At 43.3% G+C, this 27,316-nt stretch overlaps 1 protein-coding gene across 1 annotated transcript in view; it reads right to left on the bottom strand.

Moving 5' to 3' along the window:
- The window catches only part of LOC147733201 (mucin-2-like), a 1,190,401-nt gene that overhangs the window by 228,971 nt on the left and 934,114 nt on the right, over nucleotides 1–27,316 (bottom strand). Inside the window, exon 31 of the mRNA XM_086957735.1 lies at nucleotides 9,184–9,503. Coding sequence (XP_086813861.1) covers nucleotides 9,184–9,503 — 320 coding nt within the window. The remainder of the gene's footprint in view (nucleotides 1–9,183; nucleotides 9,504–27,316) is intronic.

Genomic DNA, 27,316 nt, shown 5'->3' with positions numbered 1-27,316 from the left:
TAGAGTTCTTGGCTTGCTCAATATGGGAGGAGTAGAATGTACTTTTAGCATATATTGAATCATTTCTCTCTTGTAGATTTCCTTATCTTCAGTGGAGTAGGTGTTTCTCCAACGTCTTTCTTTATTGCGGCACAGTTGTCTCTGTAGTATTAGAGCCTCAGAGTACCAAGGTGCCGATGGGGTACTACGATTTTTTGAAATAGTTTTAGTGGGTGCTAATTTATTTAGGGTCAAAGTAAGCCATTCCGAGTATTCTCTGGCTGCTTTGTTTGAGTCTTGGGGCAGATGAGCTGCAGAAGCAGATAGCATTTCACGAAGTTGTTGGTGATCAATGTGTTTCCATGATCTAAAGGTTTTAACTGGTCGGATATTGTGTTCCTTAACTAATAAAGGATTGGATGGAATAGTGAAAATGACTGCATGGTGATCTGTCCATCCCAATGGGATGATCTCCGTGATAAGTAAGTTGTTGTCCTCTTTTCTGGCAGTGTATTTTTGCTCCCACCATGGCTTTCACTGCTGTAATCGGGGGGCTAACTTCGTCCTGTTCCAAATTGCTGTCAGTATCTGGACCGCTGGCTTCTTGATCCAGGCTGTCCTCCTCTTCCTCTGACCATTCACCGCCCTCTGATACTGAGAAGAATGCCTCACTTGGGGCTTCTTTTTTGTCACTACTGCTTCCCCCGGTATCATCCTCCAAGATCTCTTCTAATACTCGGGGTATCGCCAATACATTGACCTCGGGATCCACCCCCTCTTGCTCGTACCCCTCTATACTTCCGGCAGTATTGGGCTGAGCAGTGGAAACTGTAGCATTTTGGGATGCCCCTCCTGTAATAATGGGGCTCGCCTCATCAGACTTTGCCATGACCTGAATAGACTCAATATTAGGGTCTTTAGAGTCTTTATTTTTACTCAACTTTTGAAATATATCAGAAATCGGGGTGGTGCCCTGAGAGTCTAGGTTCACTTTACTGCCCCCTTGCTGCTGTACCGTTTTTTTTGCTGGGGAGACTTGCTTCTTCCTCTTATTGCCCTCTAGTTCTGCCACAGAATCCGCGAGCTCTGCTGCAGCCTTCCTCCTTGCGGCGGCTTTGGCACTTGCACTAATCTTGGGAGCCATGATTTCCCTCCTCCTTTCCTCCAGCCCAAACTGTTCCTTACCGCCTGAAATGCTGTCACAGTTATTATCCACCAAATTCAGGTCCGACGGGGTCTCCAGGGCGTTCAGTTTCTTCCCCTCCGCACTTTGTTGTGGGTTTGCTTGCCGACACGATCGGGTCTCTATTTGCCGAGATCCCGCTGACCGGAGCTGTCTGCACCGCTGCCGGCTCCGTTTCGTCAGAAAGCTCCGCACCGTTTGTTTGGTGAGAGCAACCTCGGCAAACTCCGCAGTCTCCGCCAGCAGCCCAACAGCCGACCCGCCTCTCAGCCTCCTCGCCACCTGCAGCACATCCAATAGCAGCCGCTTAAGCGGCCGACGGCAAGACAGTCTCATAAGGCAAATTTTCCCTCCAGCGCGTTCTGAGTGCTCAAGCCGTTACACCTCACTTCTCCCGCGTCTCGTGTCTCGCGTCTCCCGCTAGATTGGGTATTCAGTCTCTACATGCTCCGTGGCTCCGTGATTCCGTAGTACAGGGTTGTGGAGTCATACTACGCACATTCCAGCATCTCCTCAATCGAGCTGCTTCTCGGCCGTCCTACACGGCCGCCACTGCCAGAAAAGAGAACAACCGTCAACTAACCCAACCCCAGATAGCCCTGGCGGGGAATCAGCACAAATGTCCCTCCTGGAGGTCATACACCAGGAGATAATAGCGCACAGGGAGGAAGCTAGACAGGAGAGCCGTAAATCTCAGGCGGCAGTCAGAAAAATGCAAGGGGTGGTAAGGAAGCTGACTGAGGTATGTGTGAACCTGGGAGAGCGGGTTACTAACTTGGAAGAGCGAGTTGTTTCAACAGAAGCCGAGTCAGCGACAGTGTCCAGCAAGGTAGATCTGCAGACAGAGCAGCTAACCGATATACAGTGGAAACTGGAGTCGTTGGAGAACAGATCGCGTCAGAATAATCTACGCATTCTGGGAATCCCTGAAGGGTCAGAGGATACAGACATGAAAGCATTTGTTGTCAAACTTTTTGAGCATGCCTTTACCGATTTGAAAGATTGGGATTTCGTCAGGGAGGTTCAGAGGGCACACCGTATCCCTGCCAATATCCACAAGAATGCGAAAGAGGGAGACAAGCCCAGAGCGATTTAAATTTTTCTGGGCAACTTTAATCTGAGGCAAGCAATTTCTGAGAGGGCGAGACCAGATAAAAAAAAGATGGTTGATGGTTACTCCTTTTTTGTTCGCCCTGACTTTTGCCATATCACGGTAGAAAGACGCTGGAGATTACGGCAGATGATCAAACCGTTTCAGGATAAGGGTATGCAGGCATATCTGATAAATCCCGCTCAGCTGAAGATAATCAAAGACGGAAAAACATTGTATTTCTCCTCAGAGGTTAAGGCCAAAGAATTCTTGATGTCACAGGGGGTCTAGAAAATGTTTAGAATCGTTAAGTATTGATTGGTAATAGTGGTTGTTAATTAGAATTGGGTTCACCATATTGGCAGTATCTAGACAAAAGAGATACCCTGTCAAGCTTAAGTGAAATTACAAAGCAGGAATACAGAGTGTGGGGTGGAGTGTATTTTATATGGTGGGGGTCACAGGAACTTAAGATGGGACACAGGTTTAAATCTCCTCAATCAGGGCTGCGAACCATCACGTGCACAGACCATTGGTCTGAGCGCCTCTGAAAAAGGGGGTGGGTGAGGGAGAGCTCCGGCTGGGAGCTGGGCAAGGGGAGGGAGAGGGTGCAGGGGGAGGGGGTGGGGGGGGAGGGGGGGAAAGGGTGGACTAAAAAAAAGAAAAACTACGAGATGGAAAGGAATATGATTTTGGTTGGTATCAGATTCATGGTTAACAGTCAACGTAGGAAATGTAAATTTGTCAATAATGTCAGACATTAGGATTTGCACCATTAATGTAGGTGGTCTGAACGACTGGAAGAAACGGCAAAGACTGAGTCACTTGGTCAAATCGAATAATATAGACATAGTCTGCATTCAGGAAACCCATATACCCTGGGCTAAAAGGAAGCTGCTGGAGATGCATGGGTATACCATGATTGGTTGTTCATCGCAATCATCTATGATCAGAGGTGTGGCTATTCTTAGCAAAAAGTAATCTGGGCGGAGTGAAACGTAGTAAAACTGATGGGTCTGGTAGGTGGGTATTAGTGGAACTGAACCTGGGATTCACATTGTGTGTGATATATGGTCCAAACGAAGATGACTCAATGGTTTATGATAAACTGGAAGAAGAGTTGGCTAATTGGTCCACCCCGATGATAGTATGTGGCGATATGAATATTTCAGCAGACTGGCAACAGGGAAGTAGTTATATAGGTCGTAAACGTAAAGTATATAGAGCGCTCGGTTCCCTGATTCAGTTTCATGGTTTGGTGGAGGTATGGGGAGAAAAAGTGCCCGGGGATCGAGGGTATACATATTTTTCCCACCCGGCACAGAAATATTCCAAATTGGATTATTTTTTTGTGACAGTGGGGGAAATTGGCAAGGTTAAAATAGTCAAACTACCGAGAATAGTCTCCGATCACAACCCCTTGATTTTGACGTATAAGGTTCCCAATATTCAGAGGAAAACATCAAGATGGACCTTTGAAAGGAAACTATTAAATGATGAAAGGTTCGTAAACCACATTAAAAAATGGGCAAAGGAATTTTTTGAGTATAATAGATATAGTGCTTCCAGAAATGGATTCTGGGAATCCTTTAAGGCTGCATTAAGGGGGGAGACGATTAGTTGTGCAGCAAAATTAAGGAAAGAGGATAAAAGTAAAGCGGAAAAACTCATATCAGATTTAGCAGAGATAGAGAGATGTCATATAGAGGAAATAGTTTCAGGTAAAGATAGTAGAAACATGGCTCGGATCAAGGGCGAGATTTTAAAAATAATCACGCAGAAGGAGATATGTGAATATCAAACACATAGAGCGAGGAGGTATGAGACAGGTGAACAAGCTGGAAGAGCATTAGCGCTGCGCATCAGGCAAGAAACAAATCGTAATAAAATTGGTAAGATTAAGTATAACGGGGTAGAATATACAGATCCAAAAGCAATAATGGAAGTATTTCAGAATTTCTATCAGAAACTGTATGATCAAGAGCCAGGGGTGGTACCACCCGTGCAAGATCAGGGTCCCCCATGCCCAAGGGTGGAGGAGGATAGGGTCCAATTGGATTTGGATATAACAACAGAGGAGATAAAGATCGCACTGAATGAACTGGCATCGGGTAAAGCGGCAGGCCCAGACGGGTTACCAATAGAGGTTTATAGGGTTTTAGGAGATGAAATCCTTCCTTTGCTTGAAGATTTATTTAATGGAATAATCTGTTCAGGTAATGTCCCGGATACATGGAAACAGACCAATATTGTAATATTTCATAAGAAGGGAAAACCGGAGGAGAACCCCGGATCATATCGGCCGATTTCGCTGATAAATGCGGATGCCAAACTTTATTCCAAAGTATGGGCGAAACGGTTAGGAAGGATTATTGGTCAACTTGTCTCACCCTGGCAGCATGGGTTTGTCCCAGGGAGAGGTACCACGGAACACACAGCGCGGGCAATCTCGTTATTTGATGCAATGGCTGCAGCGAGTGGAGATATGGCCATGATCCTGTTAGACGCCGAGAAGACTTTCGACCGTGTGGTCTGGGATTTTATGTGGGAGGTATTGGCCAGAAGGGGATTTGGAGAGAAATGCAGGAAAGCAATTAAAGCAATGTATATGGATCCTGTAGCCAGAATCACCACAATGGGACTCCAATCGGATGAGGTGGTGATTAGAAGAGGCACCCGTCAAGGATGCCCCTGCTCTCCTATACTCTTTTCACTTTATATAGACCCGTTAATTAGGAAGATTCTTGCTTCTGATAAAATATCCCCTGTTATATCTCACGGGCATACCACCAAGTTATTGGCGTATGTGGATGACCTGGCAATTGTTACCACTAATCCGCAAACGGCAATACAGGAATTAAGCCATTTGGCTCAGGAGTTCGGGATGTATTCTGGCTATAAGCTCAACACGGAAAAAACAATAATAATTTGTACAAAGAACAGTCATAAAAGGGATCAAAGGTATGTGGACTCCGCGATCTATCTAGGAGTAAATATCAATGCAAATGTAGGTAAAATCATTCAGGAAAATTACGTGCCCTTACTTACATTAATAGACAAAGAATTGAGAAGAATCGATGTTTTACATTTGTCTCTGATCGGAAGGGTGAATGTTTTGAAAATGTCAATGTTTCCAAAATTATTGTATTTATTCCGTGCCATACCGTTACTAGTTGATGAGGGTTTGATGAAAAAAATGGAAGCAGTGTTTTCACAATTTCTATGGCAATACGGTAAAATTCGGAGATCATTAGCCCGACTCTCTACACCATTAGAGAGAGGAGGGTTATCTGCACCTAATTTAAGGTTATATCACTGGGTCTGTTTAATGCTGCATATGAATCATTTATTGTATTATGATGTTCCCGAGATGCCGCCTGGATCCCACAGAATCCCCACAATATATGAATTATTAATTGGTGAAAGGGCTATGGAGATTTTAACACGTGAAATCAATGTCTTGTATTTTAAAAAGAGCAAAAGCGAAGTGATGTTAAGTGCGTGGGGTACATGGAAGGCGATTCTGAAATTTCACAAGATTCCTAAGATCAATTGTACAATAGATCTTTGGAGCTCAAGCCCATTCTTACATCTAGGACAGAACAGGAATAGCGGTATATGGAAGGGTCTTGGCATTAGATGTCTGGGGGATGTTATGGGTAAGGATGAACTATTAGGGTTTGAGGTTTTGCAACAAAAATATGGTATCCCTACGAACCACTGGCTTTTATATAAACAACTAGAACAAACAGTGAAGTCACTAAGACCTAGGGTTTCTATTCAGGAGTTAAACCCGATTGTGAAATACATAATGAACGGGGGCAAGAAGATCAAAATAGGGTATAGACATCTTCTACAGGGCTTGGGAGAGGACATTGGACAAATAGAAACTGCCTGGGCGCAAAGAATTGGGGACCCAGACATAGATGTAGACTATGCTCCGGCATTGAATAGAAAAGTACTAAGAGCAACTAACTTAAAAGCGCAGCATTATAAGATGGTGTTTAACCTCTACTATACTCCCGCTAAGTTGTTTCAATGGGGGAAAAGAGATACTGATAGATGTCCAAGGTGCAATCAAGGCCCGGCGGATTTATTGCATATGTTTTATTCTTGTCAGAATCTTAAGCCAGTTTTAACAGAAATGGAAAAGTTTTTATCGGGGCTGCTAGAGTGTCAAATTCCTCTATCCCCTACTACTGTTTTGATTGGCAGGGATGAAAACCTTATAATCAAACAAGAAGCCGAAGCTTTTATTTTTCTGTGTGTTGCTGTTTTTAGAATTTTAATTGCGGCGGCCTGGAAAGATCCGATAGCTCCTACTTTTCAGATGTGGCTTACGAGATTGCTCGGGACTCATAACATTGAGGAATGCCTATACAGCTTTAAAGGTAAAAAGAGGAAAGATTACGGTCAAAAGATATGGGCTCCTCTTAGTAATTGGAGGAAAATGAGATGAATAATTTGAACAGTCTCTTCTACCGTTTTGGAATGTAACGTTCTCCTACGAGGCTAATCTTTTGACAAGGTTTTTGGATGTTCGCTAAGAGCTGGAAGATGTAGAAGATGTATATGTATATGTATATTTTTAATTCTAATGTCTGATTTTACCATGTTCTTATCCAGCTGATATCTGTAATTGTGTCTGTTTTCTTTTTATATATTCTGATCCATCTCAATAAAAGAAAAAAAAAAAAAGATAAGTAAGTTGTTGTCATTTGTGAATAACCCGTCCAGGGTATGCCCTGCTTCATGTGTACTGTTCATAATCCGTTGAGCAAGACCAAGAGATTCTAGGTCAGTGATAAGAGTTTTGGTATCATTGTTCATCTAATTTTCTAAAGGAAAATTAAAATCGCATAGAATAGTAGAGGTGTTTTCGATGGCAAGAGATTCCATCATCTCAGCAAAAGTAGCTAGGAATTGACTTTGCTTGCTGGAGGTCGATAAAGGAGGATACCTTTAAAGCGGTTGGAAGGGCCCAGGACTATGGAAAACTACAGGGCCTCGCATGTAGAGAGTGGAAAGGGGTTAACCGTAGTTTTAAACTGACTGCGATATATTATGGCAATCCCTCCTCCAGTTTTTATTTGTCTATCTTGCCTGAGAATATTATAGCTTTCAGGTACAGCTATTAGAAGATCGGGCTCTGACGCCGGATTGGTCCAAGTTTCTGTTAAAAACAGTATATCCAGTTTTTCACTACGGATAGAATCAGCGATTTCCTCTTTATGCTTGCTTAAAGATCTGGCATTAATAAGTGAGGCTTTGATGAGTTTGAGACTTATTTTTGGGGATGGGGTGTAGGCTTGTGTTGATTGAGGGGCCTCCAATTTAAAACCGCAATGAGTGCAGGTTTTAAGATGATAAAGAGGCACATGTAGATCGAAAATACGATCAGAACATGTCGTTGGATGGCGTAGCTTGAGAAGGGCCTGGTGGTGGTAGGTAAGGGGTAGGGCTGAGGCCAATGGGCCAGAATTTGTGGCCCTAGGCACGGTCCAGGCGCGGACAGGCGCAGACGGGCTTGCCTTTGGCGCGCCTTCGGCATGCCGCCGGCGCGTCCGCTGCGCGCGTCCGCTGCGCTTGCGCTTGCTTTCCTCCCTTTGTAGACTGGGGCAGTCGAGAGACTGGAGCACTACTTTCGGCATCCCCCAGAAGTGAGGATCTTTCTGTGCCTTCCGGTATAGCCCTCCAAGCAATCGGCACAAGCCATGTTGGAACAGGGCCTCGGAGCCAGAAAACAAGCTTAGCAGGTAAGAACAAAGTGCGCAGTAGATACGGCTTTTAGTGCAAGTAACAAAAGATTTTAAAAGATTAAAATGGAACAAGAAGAGCGGCGCCTAGTAAATTCAGGCTGCTCTCATCCCTTCTTCTGTTTAGGTTGGCTCTGGGCACAGCATAAAGCCCCTCCAAGTGTTTGTATTTGTGACTGCTGGTGGGTTTTGGGCACTCTCTCGAAGCGCTAAGAGACCTGCCAGTATTTATGCGCTCTACAAATCCCAGTTAACATAACATAGGTGGATCCCTCAAGAACATCATACACAATACTGACACTACTAAGAATGGGGAGGGTGTACCTACCTGCTGACACTGCTTAGGCAAAATGGCCCTAATTCACTTGTCAGGAAAGAACCGCACTACCCCCCACAACAAGACGTCCGAACAAATTAAAATGGGTTATGTCAAAAGTGGTAAGAGGTCACCCAAAATAAGTTAATTTCCCCTCATCTGTCGTCATATGAAGTTCCTCAAGAGCAACATATTATACTGAGACAGGTCCATGCTGGCATATAAACCTCCCAATGACTAATCAAACGCTCCCTTGAGCAGTTAAGTAGCATAATTGTGTTTTCTTTTTGTAGATTGCTATAGACATATTGATAGGCGTGTGAAGGGCAGCATGCTGCTTCCAGAAAGCACTATTTGTAAGGTTAGAAGAAAGGAGGACAGGTAGAGGAAAAGGGCTGGAAGATGAGTTCGCAGGAAGAGCCAATTCTGGAAGCAAGCAAAGATGCACGTTAGGGCAATCCAGTTCTATTTGTAATACTGGGCAAGTTGTCATCAACTGGCATAGGATTAAACAAAAGCCCAGGAAAAGGAAAACAAATCCTGATTATGAGGCTTTTCATTTGCTATTTGTCATTGTTCTCGGCATTCATCTGTGCTAAAAAAACAAGGTCAGTCTTATCAACTCAATTTTTTCAATGCTGCCATTGCTGCAATTTCAAGTGACAGCATTGAATCTCTCTCTACTATACCCCAAAGGAGATTGCTAAAGATGTCTTTTTATAGCAGCTCCTCTTGCCTCTCAGAAGTGAAAATAATGAGTTGATTTCGAATGGCCTATTATTCACTTAACCCTTCTGTGAAATACTTATCCTTCAACAAGGCCAGCTGTACTAATCCAATAAACAGAAGTTCAACTTACCTCTGTAGGATCAAACTGCTTGATTGTACTACGAGTGGTTGTTGAGGATGATGTTGTGTATGTGCTAGTTACAGTAATACTCCCACTTGTTGATGATGATGTTGGGAGAGTGCTGGTTTCTGGTGTTGTTGTGATTGTTTCAGGAGTTGTTCCCATGGTAGTTGCTGTAGTTGTTGATTGTAATGTCATCTGAGTGCTGGTTTTGGGCACTGTGGTGGTTGTAACACACTCTCCCTGGTAGGTTCTGATTGTGCACACACTGCTGCAAATTGCATAAAGAACGCAGCCGTTGCTTCCAATTGTTTTGTAAACTACGTCCCCTAAAATAAATGTAAACAAAAAGTACATACATCAAGAGCTGAACATGGCTGAAAACTTGAAAGGGAACTTGTTAATAATAGAATTCCAATGTGCCTTTGTTTTTTTTGCACTTCTTAACAAAATGTTGCAAATGTTATCGTTTTAGATAGGTGAGTGAAAGGAAGGGAAACCTGTCTGGCTAGAAAGACACAACACAAATAAATATGCAACTTGAGTGATACATACTGACACATAATGTACTAAAGTGTAATTGCTAACATCAACTGCGAAATTCCGTTTGTGGGAGGGCAACATACTATCACCTGATGCATTTACATGTACATGTTTTTATCGCTCTAATCACTTAAGCCCCAAAAATTTTAATTGGAGTCTTTATTTGTGTTAAGAATTATTATTCAGGCACTGGAATGTTTTCAACCATCCTTTATTGCAAGACTATTTCTAATCTTTTTGGCAGACCCAGCCAAAATCCCTTATCGGGACTTAAGCAGGGCAGCAGATATTTCATTTTTGCACTTCCATCTATCTTGTTCCCATCAATTTCAACCAATTAAAAACATGCAAAGTTGCTCCTGCATGGGGTAAAGAAACGTTTGCACTATCCTTTCTAAGTTGAAGAAATTCCAGCACTAGGAGAATAATTCTTAACATAAAGAAAGACTCTAATTATGTTTTTTTGATTTTAAGTGATTACAGTTAAATACCCATGGCCTCAATCTAGCATGAGAACTAGGAAACTGCCGACTGGCCCGCGATGCACTTCCTAATTTAAAGTTTGTTTATTTTTTTCTACTTTTTGTTGTTTTTTTGGGCACTCCTTCCGCAAATTAAAGGGTGGAGGAGGGACAGTCCAGTGCAGGATAGCAACTTCTTATTCATGGTGAAGGGGTACTAATAGCCTCATTGCCTTTACCTGTGGTCAATAGAAGTTGTTAATTACCTCTCTGGTTATGTTCTCCTACCTACAATAAAGGCACAACTGCAGGAGTGTCTAATTAGCCGCTATTATTCCCAGCATGTGTGGAAAAAAGTAACTTATTTTTTTTTAAAGTAGGTTGCTTGGGCAATATATTACAGAAATTAACTGAAAGAGAATGAAATGAAAATAAATTAATGGTTGTTTTTAGAATAGTGTTATCTATTTGTTTAATTATATTTCATACAAAATAAATTAATAATATTTACAGATAGCTTTAGCATTAAAACGTAAATAAGTTTTTAGTATAAGGCTTGAATTTAGCTTTGTCATTGCCACTTGACTCAGCAACTTCTCTATCATCTCCTTTCCTCCCGGTGTATCTCCCATTGGCACTCTCACCAACCCCTCCTCCGCCTTCCTTAGATTTTCCTGCAGCTGCTGCATAACTAGCTTAGCCTATTTATTAGCCTTTAAGAGTATTGCAGAGTCTCCCCGCCTATCCCTGCTTTCAGTGCATCCCACACAATTTCGTCTGATGTACTCCCCATATTGACTGTTAAAAAATTCGGAATCAATTCCCTCATGTGACTACAGTAATTATTGTCTAAAAGTAGAGTTTTCTCAAAAGACCATGAAGTTGGAGTGATTTTATCATTTTCTATTTCGTTAGAGCAAATTAATGGATTATGATCCGAAAGAATTTGCAAGAGTTTTTCCATCTTACATTTAGTTTTAATTGTGTTTAGCATAAATACGTAATCCAGTCTAGCGTGGGTAAGATGCGGATTAGAAACAAATGTAAAACCAGGGTCGCTAGGATTTCTTGTCTGCCAACCATCTACTAATCCGTGCACGCTACAAAAATCTCTCAGAGCTCTAATTACTTTGGGCTTGCGACCCGTATAAGACCAACTAACCAGAAAATTAATATTAAAATCCCCGCAGAGCATAAGGGGTAAAGGCCAATGCATAAGTTCATTTGAGACTGCCTCCAGTGCCGGCGGGTAATCACTGTTACAACCATAAATAGTGCAGAGCGTAAATTTTTGTCCTTTCCCATACTGGCATTCTGTGATCGCCCACCAACCATATTTGTCTGCCTCGGAGCGATTGAAAACAAGCCCACTTCCCTTAGTGAGAATAGCAACTCCCCGAACTCTTTCACCTTGAGTAGAAGCACAAATCAGACTATACCCAAGTGATTTTAAAATGTGCATTTGGGACCCTTACACATGTGTCTCTTGTAAGCATACCACATTTGTTCCCCAGGCATGTAGTCCATCAGCAACCATTTGTCTTTTCTTGCTATCATTCAAACCGCATATATTCATTGATAATAACCTTAGCAAACCCATTTCATCTTTTTCCTTGAGCTACACTCATACTCCAAGTCTGGCACCTGTTGAGCATTAGTGTTATCGCTATACCGGATTTGTCTACACCCAAATGTGAGATTCTGAAACACCCTGTCTGACCCAGCCCACCCACCCGTTCCCACCCCCCACGACCCTCTAAGGTTACCTGACCGAGCCAGGAATTTGGCATCCGATGTACAGAGCCCAGCGAGGCCGCTGAGCTCCCCACCTCCCCAAGAAGAAATTAAATCTGTTATAAACCACAGTTTTTATTGTCTCTGGTAGCGACACCCCTCATCTTCCAAGAAGCTACCTATTATCTTGAAAAAGAAAAAAAATAGTAAAAGTAAATAGGACAGAGCAGGACAGAGCCGGCCGTAAGCACATTTCCTACATAACCCTTAATCAATTGATCCCTCCTACTGACAGATTTTAGTTGAACCACCCTTCTATTGACAGACTTAATTCAAGTTTCCCCTGGTTGCTTCAACCCCATCCCTCAATCTCCAGAGGAGCAATGTTGACAATCTCACTTATGACTAGACAATTCCTCCAGGTATTTTTGTGCTTGAATTTCATAAATAAAACTACGTATGGCCCCTTTAAAAACCACTTTGAGCCTAGCTGGATTTTGTAAATAGACCTCAGCTCCAGGTTTTAAATGGCTCAAACAGTTGCCGGAGTCACCATCTACGTTCCACAGTGGCGTGTACGAAATCAGGCCTGGTTAAAAAAGATACCCCCTCAAAGGTTCGCTTGTTAGTGGGTCTTGCCAGGTCAATAAGAATTTGGCGGAGTAAATAGTTCCCAAAGAATACCAGCATAGCCCGGGGGTGCTGTGATGTTGTCGTGCATTTCCCTGGAAACAGAGGAAATCTGTGGGCTCGCTGGATTTCCCGGTCTAGGTCCCAAGTCTGCAATTCTGGTAGAGCCCCCTTGAGTAAGGTTATCATAAATTTCCTGGGATCGTCTTTATCCACTCCTTCTGGAATCCCAAGAAAGCGGAGGTTATTGCGTCTCTGCCAATTTTTTTGCTCCTCCATCTTCCACATTAAGTCTTTTACCACTCCCTCGTGTTCTTCGTACTGTGCCTGGAATGTAACAACATCTTTTTCTAGTTGCTCTGTCCTCCCCTCCACCGTAGCCATCCGATCTGCAATGTCGTAGCCAGTTCTTCCGACCTTTCTGACCGCCCCTTGCAGTTTTGTTGAGGCTAGTCGAGATCTGGGGCTATCCGCCGTTACTTCCTCTTAAAACCCTATAATAGTTTGTATGATATTCACCAGCGCTGGTCCATTTGCTTAGGAGTCACCCCCTTTCGCCTGGCAAGCGGGTGAAGCGGTATTCTTGAGTAAGGTAAGGGCGGTGTTATCATAATCCCACTTCAGATCCACTGTGCACTCTTTCTCAGACATATCACTTTCTTTTTGGAGTCAGCCTCTGCTGGTTTTCTTGTTGAGGCGTCTTTTAGTACTTGGCTTACTCCTATGTGCTTCAGAGTCGGGCTCCTATACCACTTCTGCCCTTCCTCTCCGCTTGTCAGTGATATACTGATGTCAGACATATCCGATTCTTCAGTTAAAGAGAAGAATTTACCTTGATTGTCCGGTGTCTTGGGATTATCAGCAGGTTGTGCGCCATCACCTTTTGCGGGTGGTTGGGAAAAACAGGTAGCAATGACTGGCAAAGTATTCGTACCACTCACTGTGGTGGCGGTGGATTTTTTTTGGACATAGTATGCCTGTCAAAGTGGGCCATTCGCCACGTTCAATTCTTCAGGAGCCGAGTCTAGCGTATTGCTGTTCATCACGGAGGGCAAGGTTGAGTTGGTGAGGTTTATTGCCCCTTGATTAACGGCTCCCAAAGTAGAGAATTGTTTTCCCCCCTTTTGCAGCCATGAAACTGTTTGCTAGTAGCAGTTGTGAGGAGTCTGATTCCCTTGCGCCTTGAGTGATGGCTTTTTTTCCCATATTTGTTAAATGTGATGAGTTTGATAAGTCTCTCTCCTGCGTGTTTTTGTCTAAGGAATCTGCCTTATCCACTTTATTCCCACTACTGCTTCTGAACTTAGAGCTCACAACCTCCGTTTTCTTTTGCTGAATGACAGAGAGCGCGCTTTGTTGCAGAGAGCCAGAAGGTGCAGTTTTCCCTTTAATAGCCCTCGCTCCCCTGCCGGTCATCCTTACTTGTTTGATGCTACCGGCGCAGCCAGAGATGCTGCAATAGTGTGTCCCTCCTGTTTCTCCGGCCCCCACTTCTCCCCCAAGGCGCCGTTGATGCGAATGCTTTTCCTCTGTGAAGTTGCAGAGAAGTTGATGCAGGCACTCGAGAATTCCTGTGCCGGTCTGTCTTGACGGAAGAAGGTAGCGCAGGGCAGATCCCATCAACGAACGCAGAGCGGTCTGTGCGTCTTCGCGGGTGAAGCAGAGCGTGAGTGCCCACTGACAAGATACAGCGTGTCCGTTTCTACTCGTGCACTTCACCTGCATTGCTTATGAAAAGGGGGGGCTCTTGGCCCCCCCGCCCGCATGGCGGCGCGTGCACCGTCCCCCTCCTCAGAGCTCCTCGGTGGAGGGGCGTGCCCTTCCGGGCGCGCCTCGCCACCGATTGGTTTGCGCCCCCTTTGACCCGGATGTCATTTTAGGGCTTCCGGGTCGGGGGGGGGGGCTGCAGGAGGGGCTGGGTGGGGGCGTGCCGCCCTCACCTGGCCCCTTGGGGATAAAGAAGCGGGGGGCGCCCAGGAGACCCTCTTGTTCTCTGGACGCTCCCCCACAGTGTGTCGTGCCCCGCGCTCGGGGCTTCTCGTTTTCCCACCCACCATCCCTGGAACTACTCGGTCGAAGCTGTTTTAGTTCAATGTACATATACTTTGCTGGGTTATTACTAGCACAAGGCCTGGTTTAACGTGCGTTATGTGACTAAAGTATTTTGTTGTAAGTGTATTTTAGGCCTTTTTTCCCAGTTTAGTGAATTATGCTATAATATGCTGTGTGGTGGTGTTTGTGTTAGGACCTTCTCTCCTTTGTAGCGATATGTCGATTTTTGATGTGATATTTAGTTAGAATAGTTGTCCTTTAGCTCTTTTCTTCCATAGGTCGTCGTATTTATTAGGTTTGGGGCATACGGTAAGGTCATGACCGGTGAGCAGCTATTTTAAGGTCTGAGGGGGCGGGCATCATCCCATGGAGGTTCCCGCCCAAGGGGAGGTGCCCTTGGCACCTCATAAGAACTTCAGGGGCAAGGTAATTGCTGTTCAAAGGGGCGCGGGTTGGAGTAGTCACGCTTTCCTTAGGCTGGTAGCCACCCCGCGCGCGCATACTCATGACGTCACCGGATGGCGCAGAGTAAGGGCCCTCCTTTAGTGGGTAAATGGAGTTCACGGCGTGGACCGGGTAATTACCGGGCCCGGCTACGCATGCGCACATCTCTTGGTGAGGCGCAGCTGGTAATTGGATTCACGGCGTGGACCGGGTAATTACTAGGCCCGGCTGCGCATGCGCACATCCCTAGGTGAGGCGCAGCTAATAAGACCTGACACCGGTTAGCGACCTTGCCATATGGCCAGAAATGTAGTATACAAAAATCTAGCTGAGGATGTTAGTTTCGGTTAGGAACAACTTGTATTAGAGTCTCTGTTAAGGTTAGCCTCTCAAGTTTGTTGACAATATTGTATCTAATGTCCTGCTGATTTTTGTATAATGTATTTATCATGCTATTAAAATTCTTTAATTTTATATCTTAATAAATACGGCCGGGGTCCCGCGACCCCCGCCTTCCAAAGATAACCATGTTTCATGTTCATGTGTCCGGGAGTTGGTGTGGTAAGTTGGGAGGGGGGCGGCAGCCAGTCGCTGACCATGTGTCCTTACTGTGACTTTCCATGGCTTCTTTCGGGGGGGGTTTACACCGCAATCAGAAATTCCGCATTTTTCTGCTACCTGAAGTGGTTACTGTTACGAGAGATAGATGAATGTGGGGAGACCCAGCGGAGCAGCCTCGCGACGTTGTTAATCGGTCTCCATCTTGCCTCCGTAAAACTATGTCACCAAAACACTTGCATATGAGGATGACATTGCAATTGTGACAGCTGAACCTAATGCCGTCATGAGTGCCATTGAAGGTGAGGCAAACCAGTTTGGCTTAGTGTCCGGATACGCACTTAATCAGGGTAAAACTCAGATTTTGTTCAACAAAAATAACGATATGGGGGATTCTTGAGTTGTGGAACAAGCTACCTATATGGGAGTCACTATTACATCTGATCTGGATACGCTGGTTGATATAAACTTGAAATCCATTTTGCCAGCCATGCAAAAAGATCTTCAACGCCTAGACAACTTGCACCTTTCTATCATCGGAAAAGTGAATGTGATTAAAATGATCTTCTTTTCTAAAATTCCATATCTTTTTAGGGCAATTTGCCTGGAATTCTCACCCTCTTGGTTTAAATCACTAGAACACATGTTTTCAAATTTTGTCAGGGCATACTCACTGACTCGACGGGCATTTAAACTTCTCACACTACACAAAGATAGAGGAGGACTAGCCCTCCCTAATTTAAAAGCATACTATTGGGCGACTGTGTTATTGTATAGCAGCGAGTTGCTACAGAACACCCGAGGACACGAGGGGAGGGAGGTGTACAGACCTTCTATATTTCAATTACTTTTAGGACGAGAGAACAGAGGGTATTTTTGGCGATCATAAGAAAGAAAATTTTAAAATACTACTCAGTAGTTTTAAGGTATGGAAGACCATAAAGAAAATGATGGGCTTAGGGAGATAGTCTTTTTACACTTCCTTAGAAAATAATGTAAGTCTCCCAGGAATCTTAAAGGACAGCTACATGAATAAATGGTTGGAAGCGGGGGTTGTACAAATTGGCTGCTTAGTCTCTCCGGAAGGGATACAGTCCTTTGAAGAGCTGAAAAACAAATTTGGTCTGGTTTGGCAAGAGTTTTTCAAATACCTGCAAATAAGGGACTTTCTGTTACATAAGGCTGGGGGATGGGTGGGGGCTTAAAATTAACTAAGTAGTGGAGGTCTTAATTTACGATAATAAAATACGATTGGGGGGATCTACACACTTATCAATGCATATTTTCCGGATTATATGGTAAAAACCTCTCAGAAATGGCAAGAGAGAGTGGGGGTATCAGACGTTGAATTTAATTATGTTTTGTCTATGTCACAAACGATTCCCCTATCAACCAAACTACAGGCACAATTTTTTTTAAATGTGTTTTTTTCTATATTAATCTCCGGATAAAATTGCTAAATGGAGGAGTGGAAAAACACACACTGTCCTAGGTGCAGGTTGTACAGCGCTGACGCAGTGCACATCTTTTCAACTTGTATTGGGTTAAGATCTATTAAGCAAGAAATTGAGAAGTTTCTAACAACAGTACTAAAAAACCCGGTAGTTTTATCTAGCAATGTTATCTTACTTGGAGCAGGAGATCCTAATAAGGACTTAGGGCCATATGTATCAAGATACCAATTAGCGATTCTGTAATAGCGATGTTTAAGAAATCGCTATTTCAGAATCGCTAATTGGTATGTATCAAGAAAATCGCAATTTTTTAGCGATTTCTTGATATTCCTTAATTGCAAATTCGCAAATTGCAAATTCGCAATTAAGGAATACTTTCCCATTAATTTCTACGGGCCTTCTGGCCCGTAGGAAGCAATGGGATTATTTTCTCAATTTGCGATTCGCATTTGCAAATCGCAAATTGGGAATAATTTCAAGGGTGCAGGGGTGTCCAAAGGACACCGTGTGGCACCCCTGAAATAAGTATGGGTGCAAATGTGGTGCTGAAATGTGCATTTTTTAAGTAAATCACAACTTACCACCAACTAGAAGTTGGTGGTAATTTGCAATTCCTTAAGGGCATTTTGGAATTTATTTTTGCTTAATACATTGCATTTAAGGAATCGCAAAATTTGTGATTCCTCAACCGCAATCGCAAAATAAGGAATCGCAAATTTTGCGATTCCTTATTTTGCACCCAAATTCCTTCATAGATACCATTTTGCGAAAATGAGTTTGCAAACGCCGAAATTCTGCGAATTTCGGCGTTTGCGAACCCATTTGGCCTTGATACATATGGCCCTTAGTGGGACATGAACTTATATTTATAGCTATGGCGGTATTTAGATTATGTATTACCTCTGCTTGGCTAGATGCTGATGCCCCCTCTTTTCATCAATAGTTATCTGGATTCCTGGCCATTTCAAATATGGAAACTTCTATATATAGGCGAAAGGGTAGGAGATGACGCTAAAGAGGTTTAAAAATGTGGTCTCCCCTGTTAGAATAGTGCCAGCTGGAAAATGGGAATAGAATGATTGAACTCTAAATCAAAACTGAAGATAATAATAAGAATTATTGTGTAAACTGTATTTCAAATAGTAATCAATCGTATGTGATACGAGATATTCTATATAAATGTTATGTTATTGTATTGCATATATTTCACGGTCTGTCTGACCGGTGGGCGGGGGGCGGAGGCTGGGGGGAAATATGATGGTGTGTTAAAAACGGAATAAAGATCTTTAAAAAAATATATTTATATTTTATTTTGATTTACATTATTTAAATTGAATGAAATATAAGATGTATTTATCACTAGAATTAAACTAAAGCCACCAAAAATGTATTTAATAAGTGTTAAACAAATTTTTTATTTAATATAAAACAAAACGTTTAAATACTTTCCTTTAACTTCTAGAATGCCTCAAGAAGTTATTTTAACAACTTGTTTCAATTAATATAAAATGTATGGTAGGAATTGCAACACTATTTCCTATAAAGGAGAGATATTGAGAAGATGGTGGTCTAAAAATACCTATGCATCCATGCATTCACAGCCATTTGAAAGATGTTGCAAAATATGTCTCTCCTCAAGGATATGAATGAAGCAGGAGGTTTGTGAATCCCTTTTGTAAAGTTCTTTAATCTCCAACTATATAAGCAAATCAACAGCAGCATGAAGACCTGCCATAATCGCAGACTGGCACTTGATTTCAGAATATCTTGTGCATGGTTTGCAAGGAAATCTTCAGGTCTCATTTATGAGGTCTTTATGCCACCAGAGCATCACTTTTTGAAGCTGCAGCGGCGCAGTGTGCTGGCCCATATTTACAAATTCCCTCTGTGAGGCTTTTCATGGCTTTGTAAATATGGTCCCCTTTCACTCTCTGCTTGAAAGGTGTGTACCATGGGTGTTGCTGTGGTTGTTCCCACGCAATACTCATGAAACCTGATGCTTTTCTGGATTTACAAGACATGGTAAACCTGGGAATGCTTCAGACTCATACTCCTCCTCAGGCATGGTATAAGGGAAGCACAACAAGGAGAAATGCCTTTATTTCTCCTCGTTTTTCTTTTCTATGTGTGCTGCATTCTGCAGTACACAGAGAAAGCAGAAAACACCTCTTGTGATTGTTTTTGCGCAGGAAGCTGCCCGTTTCTCCACACAAATGATCACCCCAACAATGCAGACACCCTTGCACCATGGCGCAAAGGTGTCTGCGATGGCACGTGGCAGCCCATTGTGCAACAGCGCAGTGGAAAAGGACATGAATGTGTCGATTATGGCGCATTCCAGCCCTTTTCTTTTGACGCACCACAGTGGAGCAGGAAGGCTTGCTGCACTGCCATTAATCAAGAAATTGTAAATGAGGCCCTAAAGTCTTTTATACAAGCCCAATGCTGTGGTCCTCTTGTAGAGATAGGTGTTCGTGTCTGCTGAGTATCCAAAGTCAATATCTTATACCTTGTCTTGAACACCCTTTCAGTGTGTTGTCAGCTTTACAGGTAAACAGCAGGTGGTGGGCAGTTTGGTGAGTGCATGCCTGGTAGAGGAGTTACCCTACTATCAGTGACAGGGTGCCTTACAGATAGAGACTGTATACTTTTGTTGTTAGCCAGCGGCTGCTGTTGGCATGTGAAAGCAATGGTACCTAGAATCACACAATGCAGTGGCAGTCTAGCAGAAACCTCAGCTCAAAAGTGTTTACAGATCAAAGCAAACTTATAGATTGTCATTTGGGGACTTATCCTCCCTTAGGAACAAGGACACCTTAAGACCTTGACTTTTTAAGGCAATTTGATGCCTTCACCATGTAGCAGCTGACTAGAGTGGTGTGCACTGCCATGAATGTAGATAGGAGTGGAATCGGCTAGCAGTCACAGAGGGAACACGTGGTACACACCTTTGTGGTAGAAAAAGATGAATACCTATTTTTAATGCCCACGTCCTTCCTGTGGTGCTTCTGACAGTGGTATTTTGAACACAAGCAGCCCCAAATCCCAAACATGAATCACTGGTATTGTTGAATCCTGTTAAAACAGGTGGAACTGGTGGGGGTGTCTTCATGCTATCACACTGGCAGCCCGACACGTTCCTACAAAGCATTCTAAATAGTACTCCATTTCTTAAGAGAACAATCCTTGTCCAAACACAATCGTCTTGTCTGGCTGGTAGTTTTAAAAGCACAAATATGTAGTCTTGAGGTGTGAGTAGCAACTTAAGGTATAGGATATAGGGCCAGAAGTATCAAAGGGTTTTACCCATTCTGTGTCTATGGGAAAATGTGTTCATAAATATGGCCTATAGCTCCGTGTGAAAACTGGGAGTGAGATATAATAAGAAAGTGTTAGGTTTTGTGAACCCAAGCATATTGTTAAAGGAGGAGAAATCTAGAATGGGAGCATTGCACTTTGCAATGAGAAGTGTGTGTTATGGAGAGACAATGAACCAAAGAGAGAAGGTTAAAACATTAAACATAAAATAATTGAAGATAAGGTTGACTTCTGAAGATGTTTTAAGTTGTTGTGCTGTGTAAAGTATAACCATATGTTTATCATGGTGTTCATGGTCTATCCTTGTGTACAGTAGCTGATGAAAAAACCCCATCCTTCCTGTTTTTGCTCTTTCTATACATAATTAACTTTTGTTGTCTTTTATTTTTCTTTCCACTTTGATCTTTTGCTAATTTTCAATGCAGAGAATAGAAAACATTGTATCCTTGTTAATAGTATAAAGTTGCTAGCCTTTCCTTGTATACAAAAGGTTGATGTCACAGCTTAGAATATAAATCTCTTGGAATATTATTTTCGAGGAGCTCGTAAGACACTGTGGAGAAATATTTGTACCACTGCTGTTCTAGTTGCTAGTTTTGTTGATACGAATTACAACAGAACTTCTTGGACTCTGAGAGGCATCTTATGTCCTGTCCTCAGACATCAGCCCCTTCTTTCCTCTTCACAGCTGAAATCTCCTCCCACCCCCGTGCCCCTCATGAAATAATTCCATCAATCTGTCCCTCTGTGTTCCAGAAACACTAATTTATTTCCCCCACATTCAATCTCATTATCAGCAGATAATCCAGAGTGCGACAAATAGTAATTTCCAAAACAACGACTTCTCTCTCTGCAATCACTGCACCTGAGTGTCACACACATTGATAAACTGCTCTCACTCATGATTCATAAGCCCTTGATACTGTCCAGTCTTCTTCATCCTTTTCCCCTCTTCTACTGATGCTCGTGACACTCATCATTCATAACACCTACTCCATCAGCATACTTAATGCCAAATGTGCACTCATGCAACATGCATTTCCACTTCGCAGCACAGGAAGTTGCTCTACTCGTCATCCAGAGATTTATGATCTTTACAGATGTGAACAACCACTCTTTCTTTCAGGAGCTGTCAGCCCACCTTAGTCGATGTAACACAGACATCATAGTTTTGGGTGGGGACCTGAATCTAGTTGTTGACTCCTTATTAGACACCTCCAGTGCATGGTCAGGTGGGAAAATAAGTGTGTTGTGTCTTCTCCGGGATATTATTGATACACATAACCTGAAGGATGCCTGGCATCTCCAGCACTCAAATACACCATGATACACCTTCTATTCTCGCCCTCAAGTATTTTGGATGTGGCTAGACTACTGGTTTATATCCCAGAATGCTTGTCTGTGGCTCTAGGGCGTACATATATTATCATGTCCACTGTCCGACCATGCCCCATTTAAACCATTTCTAAACCTCCCCTATGGTGTAGGGTGGGAGCGATGTTGGTCCTTCCCTACTACTGCTCTGTTGGATGTGGTTTTTTTTCAGAACTTCACCACCTCATCCTTGAATATTTGGGGATAAACTTGGGCCCCGTTAGTGTCACCCAATCTTATGTGATGCCTTTAAGGCATTCTATACTTGGGATATGCATTTCAAAACACGCAGACTGACACGGATAGAGGCCAAACTTGTTGAAATGGACAAGGATAACATTACCCCTTTTAGTTCCCGTTCCCTACAGAGAGGGTCAGTTCTTCTAACAGAATTCCACTACCTTGCCATTTGGTAAACCTCTTATCTCGGCAAATATGGTGAGGTCGAACGCTGAGGTAATCCACTACTTTGCCAGGTCAAAAGCTGAGATCATACATTAGCTTGCCTGCTGCACCCCAATCGGGGTCCTGATTGCATTACTGAACTCCATCTGAATGATGGCACCCAGGCTACTGCCAACGAAGATATCTTCCAAAATTAGTATCATATTATAAGGCTTTTTACACTTCATGCTTGGACCTTGATAAAACGTTGCATATGGCCTACAGTGAGTAAAGAGCCATAGTCTAGCTTACCTTGGGGCAATCCCAATTTTTGAGTGAACCCTTCACTGCTGAAGAAGTTGCTCAAGAATCCCACTGCTTTTATGGCTCTAAGGCCCCTGGCCTTAATGGCCTCTCTGGTGCGTTTCATGAGCCATACAAGGCTATTCTCATCACTCACCTACTGAATCTTTATGCCGAAGCACAAGACAATGAGTTCCTTCCACCCTCTATGTGAGAAGCAGTGGTCACTTTATTGCTTGAAACTGGCAAAGACCCTACATTTTTCACCTTCTATAGGCCACTTTTCTTGTTTAATTTTGACAATAAGATTCTAGCCAAATCAGTGGCCACCAGATTATCATTGCTGTTTGAACTGATTATCTCCCTCATCCAAACCAGATGTGTTTAATAGGTCTACCTCACTCAACTTGTATACTATATTCCCCATTCTGAATAGGATCTTCCCAGAAATACCTGCTGTTTTCATCCTTCTCGATGCAAAGAAAGCTTTACAATCTTTAGAATGGCCCCATGCCATGTTGCAGAGACTTGGGATTCCCGCTATGTTTCTTTCTCTTGTATCTCTCCTGTTTTCAGACCCATTAGTCCGCATACGGGACAATTGCTCTCTTTCTGAGCCCTTTGCCAAATTCAGAGACACCAGGTGGGGTTGTCCTCTTTTGCCCATGTTTTTCACTAGCACAATGGACCCTCTGGTCCACCACAGCCAAAAAGACAACATGCACCATGGCCTTAATTTTAAACCTAGACCACTCCTCATCTAAATGTAAGAGGAGGACATTTTGTGATTTGTTTGTCATCCCTCGGCCAACTTGTCCTCTTTTAATGGGGGGTTGTATTGCCATTGTTATAATAGTCATCCTTCCCTGTTTTTTGCATTTGGTTTTAAATATACCCTTTCCATTGACAAACTACTTCTTTGCCACCTTGCTTAGTCTCCATCTGAAACGGATCTGGGCAGGTCGTAGGCTCCGGATCACCAGGAATACTCTTATCCTTCCATATGACTGGAGTGGGTGTGCAGTCCTAGGTTTTCAAACGTACTTTCTTGTGGCCCAGGCCTAGATTGCATACCATTGGTATTATCCAGGTGCCAATTTCCTTTAAATAAAACTTAAACAAGATCTGACAGACCCAACCCCCCTAGTGGCTCTGTTACCTCACTGTCTCAAGCTAGATACTTCGGATATCCAGACCTTGTCTACAAAATGTTGAAACTGGTGTAAACTCGGGCAAGATGGCGGCGTCAGGCTAGACGCCGGTAGCAGTCTCTGACCAGCACAACGGAGCATGCCGTTAAACTAAACTGATTTAACACCTAGCTGCAAAAAAAGAAAAGATGGGAAGAGAAACTCGCTGCTAAGATCAATATATAACTACGCCAATGTAGAAAGATGCCGAGACCAGACCAAATCACACAGGTTGCCAGCTCAAGCTTCGTACCTTCTGACCGCTTGTTCTCTTCAAGGGCGTCACTCTCTCTGCTAGCCTCGGCAATCGGACACGCAGTCCTGCGGTTGCTGGTCGGTAACCGCCCCTCATCAGGTGATCAACTTTCCTTGTGGTGGCTGAACTCCGTGAACTCCGCTAACTCCGCAAACAGCACGGATCACGAAGCGACATTGAGTTTCGCCGATACACAGTGCTCACAGTGCTCAATGGCCCCGAAAAATGCAGCCGCCGTAGCTTCTGCAGCAGCCAAGACAAGGGCAGCGAGTCAAGCTCTGCGGGACCAGGAAGCAGGCAATAGGTGTGGCACTACGCGTGGAGAGCTGCATGACACCATAGCTGAAGCGGCAGCGGAGAAAACACCGGCCCGAGAGGCTTTACCTCCAGCAAAACTCCTGCAGCACCTTTGTCTGCCAAAAACACAGCGCAGGCTGCCCCAACGGTGATCACAATGTTTCAACGTGCCGCTAGTCAGAAACAAGTGACAAAAGCGACGCAACAAAGTATTCAGAAGAAACAATCAACTATCTCGACTGAAGGAGCTACAATTTCAACAGCTGAAGAGTGTGAAGAAAATAACGCAGGCGTGGCAGAGCTGACAGAGATAACTGACAATCAGAGTGTACCTGTACCGCCTGAAGGGCAGGAGACCGACCCTACTCCTCAGAGACCCGATACCATGACCACGGAGGTAAGCCAGACACTTCACCCTGCATCTACTCCTTCTGATAGACTTGTTATGCATAAACAGGGGGTTAGCGCTACCTCCACTGATACAATAGTGAATTTAGAACCCCTAGAGATGCAAGCAAAAACTCCTAACAGTACTGTTACTACTGAGTTTACTGGTTCAGCTAACACTCCCATTGGGGATAATAGCAATAACGATGCTAACCGTACTTCTGAACCGAGCTTGGAACTAAACAGGGAGATGTTAATAAACACTTCGCTTTTGAATATGATACCTGAGTCAAATGCAGACTTAAATACAGACTTACAACTGTGGGCTAATAGGACTCAAGCTACTGCTAAGGAAAAAGAGGTCGCTGAGGTTACAGAGACTGTAAAATCAGATGTAGGAGATGCAGGAGTATTAAAAGCCAGCTCGGCGATAAATGATCATCCGATAGACTCTAAGGATATAACAGACTTCTACTCCTTTTCGGAAGATATCAGCTGGTCTGGGGATACGGATGAGCTTGATGAAGTTGAGAATGATACAGACTCCAACATAAGCTCAGAATCGGATCTTAACCCCCCAAAAGAGCAACCCGATAGGAGGAGAACTATACTTAAAAAGAAAAAGGCTGGACACCATGGAGCTAATGAACTGTCATGGGATTATACTCCGACTGTCTTGACCCTAAATCAGAATCAGATTCCTATCGCAAAATCTCAAGCATCATCCTCAGAGCAGGTCCCAAATAGAGAGCAATCTGAACCACCGGGAGCTACATTGACACAAGTAATGGAAACAGTCTTACAAGCTATAGCATCTCACCGGGAGGAGACCTCAAGAGACAGTCGTAAAGCCCGAGCGGGACTACAGAACGTTCAAGGCGTAGTTCGTAAACTCTCCAAGACAATGGGTGCTTTCACAGAAAGATTAAATGACATTGAAGATCGGATAGTAGTAAATGAAACAGAAGCTGCTGCCACAAATGAGCGAGTTGAAGCACACGAAGTACAAATCCAGGATATTAGATGGAAGCTAGAAGACTATGAAAATAGACTTCATAGAAACAACCTGCGTGTTCTTGGGGTGCCAGAAAAAGTGGAGGGTGAAGACTGTCGCTCTTTTATCATACAACTCTTTCGCGATACCCTTCCTGAGCTTAACACCTGGGACTGGAGTTATGAGGTACAGCGAGCGCATAGGGTTCCCTTGTCCATAAAACCTTCGGCACCCATTGGCAAACATCCACGTGCAATCCTAGTGTACTTTGGGAACTTTTTGCTTCGACAAGCTATATCTGAAAAAGCTACACCTGATAAACACCGCAGTAAGGATTCTATATCCTATTTTGTACGTCCTGACTTCTGCCACTGGACAGTTGAAAGGAGATGGCGACTCAGACAGCTTATTAAGCCTTTTCAAGAAAAGAAGGCTGTAGTATACTTGAATAATCCAGCCAAGCTAAAAGTAATTTTTGAGGGTCAAACTAAATTTTTCACATCCGAGATCAAGACTAAAGAATACCTAGAGAGTATATGAAAGATTCTCAAACAATACATCAAGCCCTATTAGCCTAAGATGCGGAGTTATTCTGGGTGGACCCAAGTAGCTACTTATGAACTAGCTAGGATTTAGTATACTATATTATCTCTTCTCTTTTCTTACTTTTGCTACACTTTTCCTTTTTTCTATTTCGTTGTATTGTTTTTTTCTGGGTTTTTTTGCTATGCACTTAGGATTGCATGCTTCGCTGGTTCTGGTTAGAACATGCTAATCCATCACTATAGACTCTTATGGAGTCTTACTGCCCTTTTTGGGATGTTGGGGGGTGTAAGGGGGGGGGATCAGGGGAGGGTGTTGGGTGGGAATCAGGGTGGACAGGGTGGGGGGGGAAAAATGCAATATAAAATGAGCAGGCTCGAGATTAATAAAGGAATAATGAGGAACAACACAACACTATGCAAGGTTCATGAATACCGTTTAAAACGTAAAACAACGAAATGGGGAATCTAACCTTAGGATGCTGGAATGTGGCAGGCCCTAATGACAGAGGAAAGAGGGCCCAATTCACCCAACTAATGGCTCATAGCTCCTGGGATATTATCTGTATTCAGGAAACTCATATTCCCATAGGTGAGATAAGTTATTTAAAAATACCAGGGTTTAATTTACTGGTCACAACTACACAAACCACGAAAACTAGAGGAGTTACAATCTTAGCGAGAACAAGACTAGGTACCCCAGCACGTAAAAAAGCTGATATTCATGGTAGATGGGCCATTGCTCAACTAGATATGGGCATCACTATTTGCTCCATCTATGGACCTAATCTTGACGACCCTGCACTGTATATCGAATTGGAATTAGAATTAGCATCATGGCCAGGCACTTTAATTCTCTGTGGAGATCTTAATTTAACATTTAATCAACTACAATGCCATCAGAGTCATTACAACTACACAGGTCGTAAGTCAAGAGTATTCAGGGCAGTACATAATTTGATTCGTAGTTATAATCTTCGAAACATATGGTCTTTAAAAAATACAAGAGATCCGGGATACACTTATTTCTCATATCCTCATAGAAAATATGTACGCATAGATTATATATTTACAACCATGGATATTGCCCTGAATGCTCCTATTTTTAAAACCCCTAAGACAATTTCAAATCATAACTCTCTCCATATTACATTCGAGGTTCCTGGATACAACCGGGTTTTCCCACAATGGACATTTGATTGAAAACTACTGGTCAATCCA

This window comes from Lissotriton vulgaris, chromosome 2_1 (assembly GCF_964263255.1).
Source record: "Lissotriton vulgaris chromosome 2_1, aLisVul1.2, whole genome shotgun sequence".
NCBI lineage: Eukaryota > Metazoa > Chordata > Amphibia > Caudata > Salamandridae > Lissotriton > Lissotriton vulgaris.
Note: the sequence above shows the minus strand (reverse complement) of the source record. Positions and strands in the feature narration are given on the sequence as shown.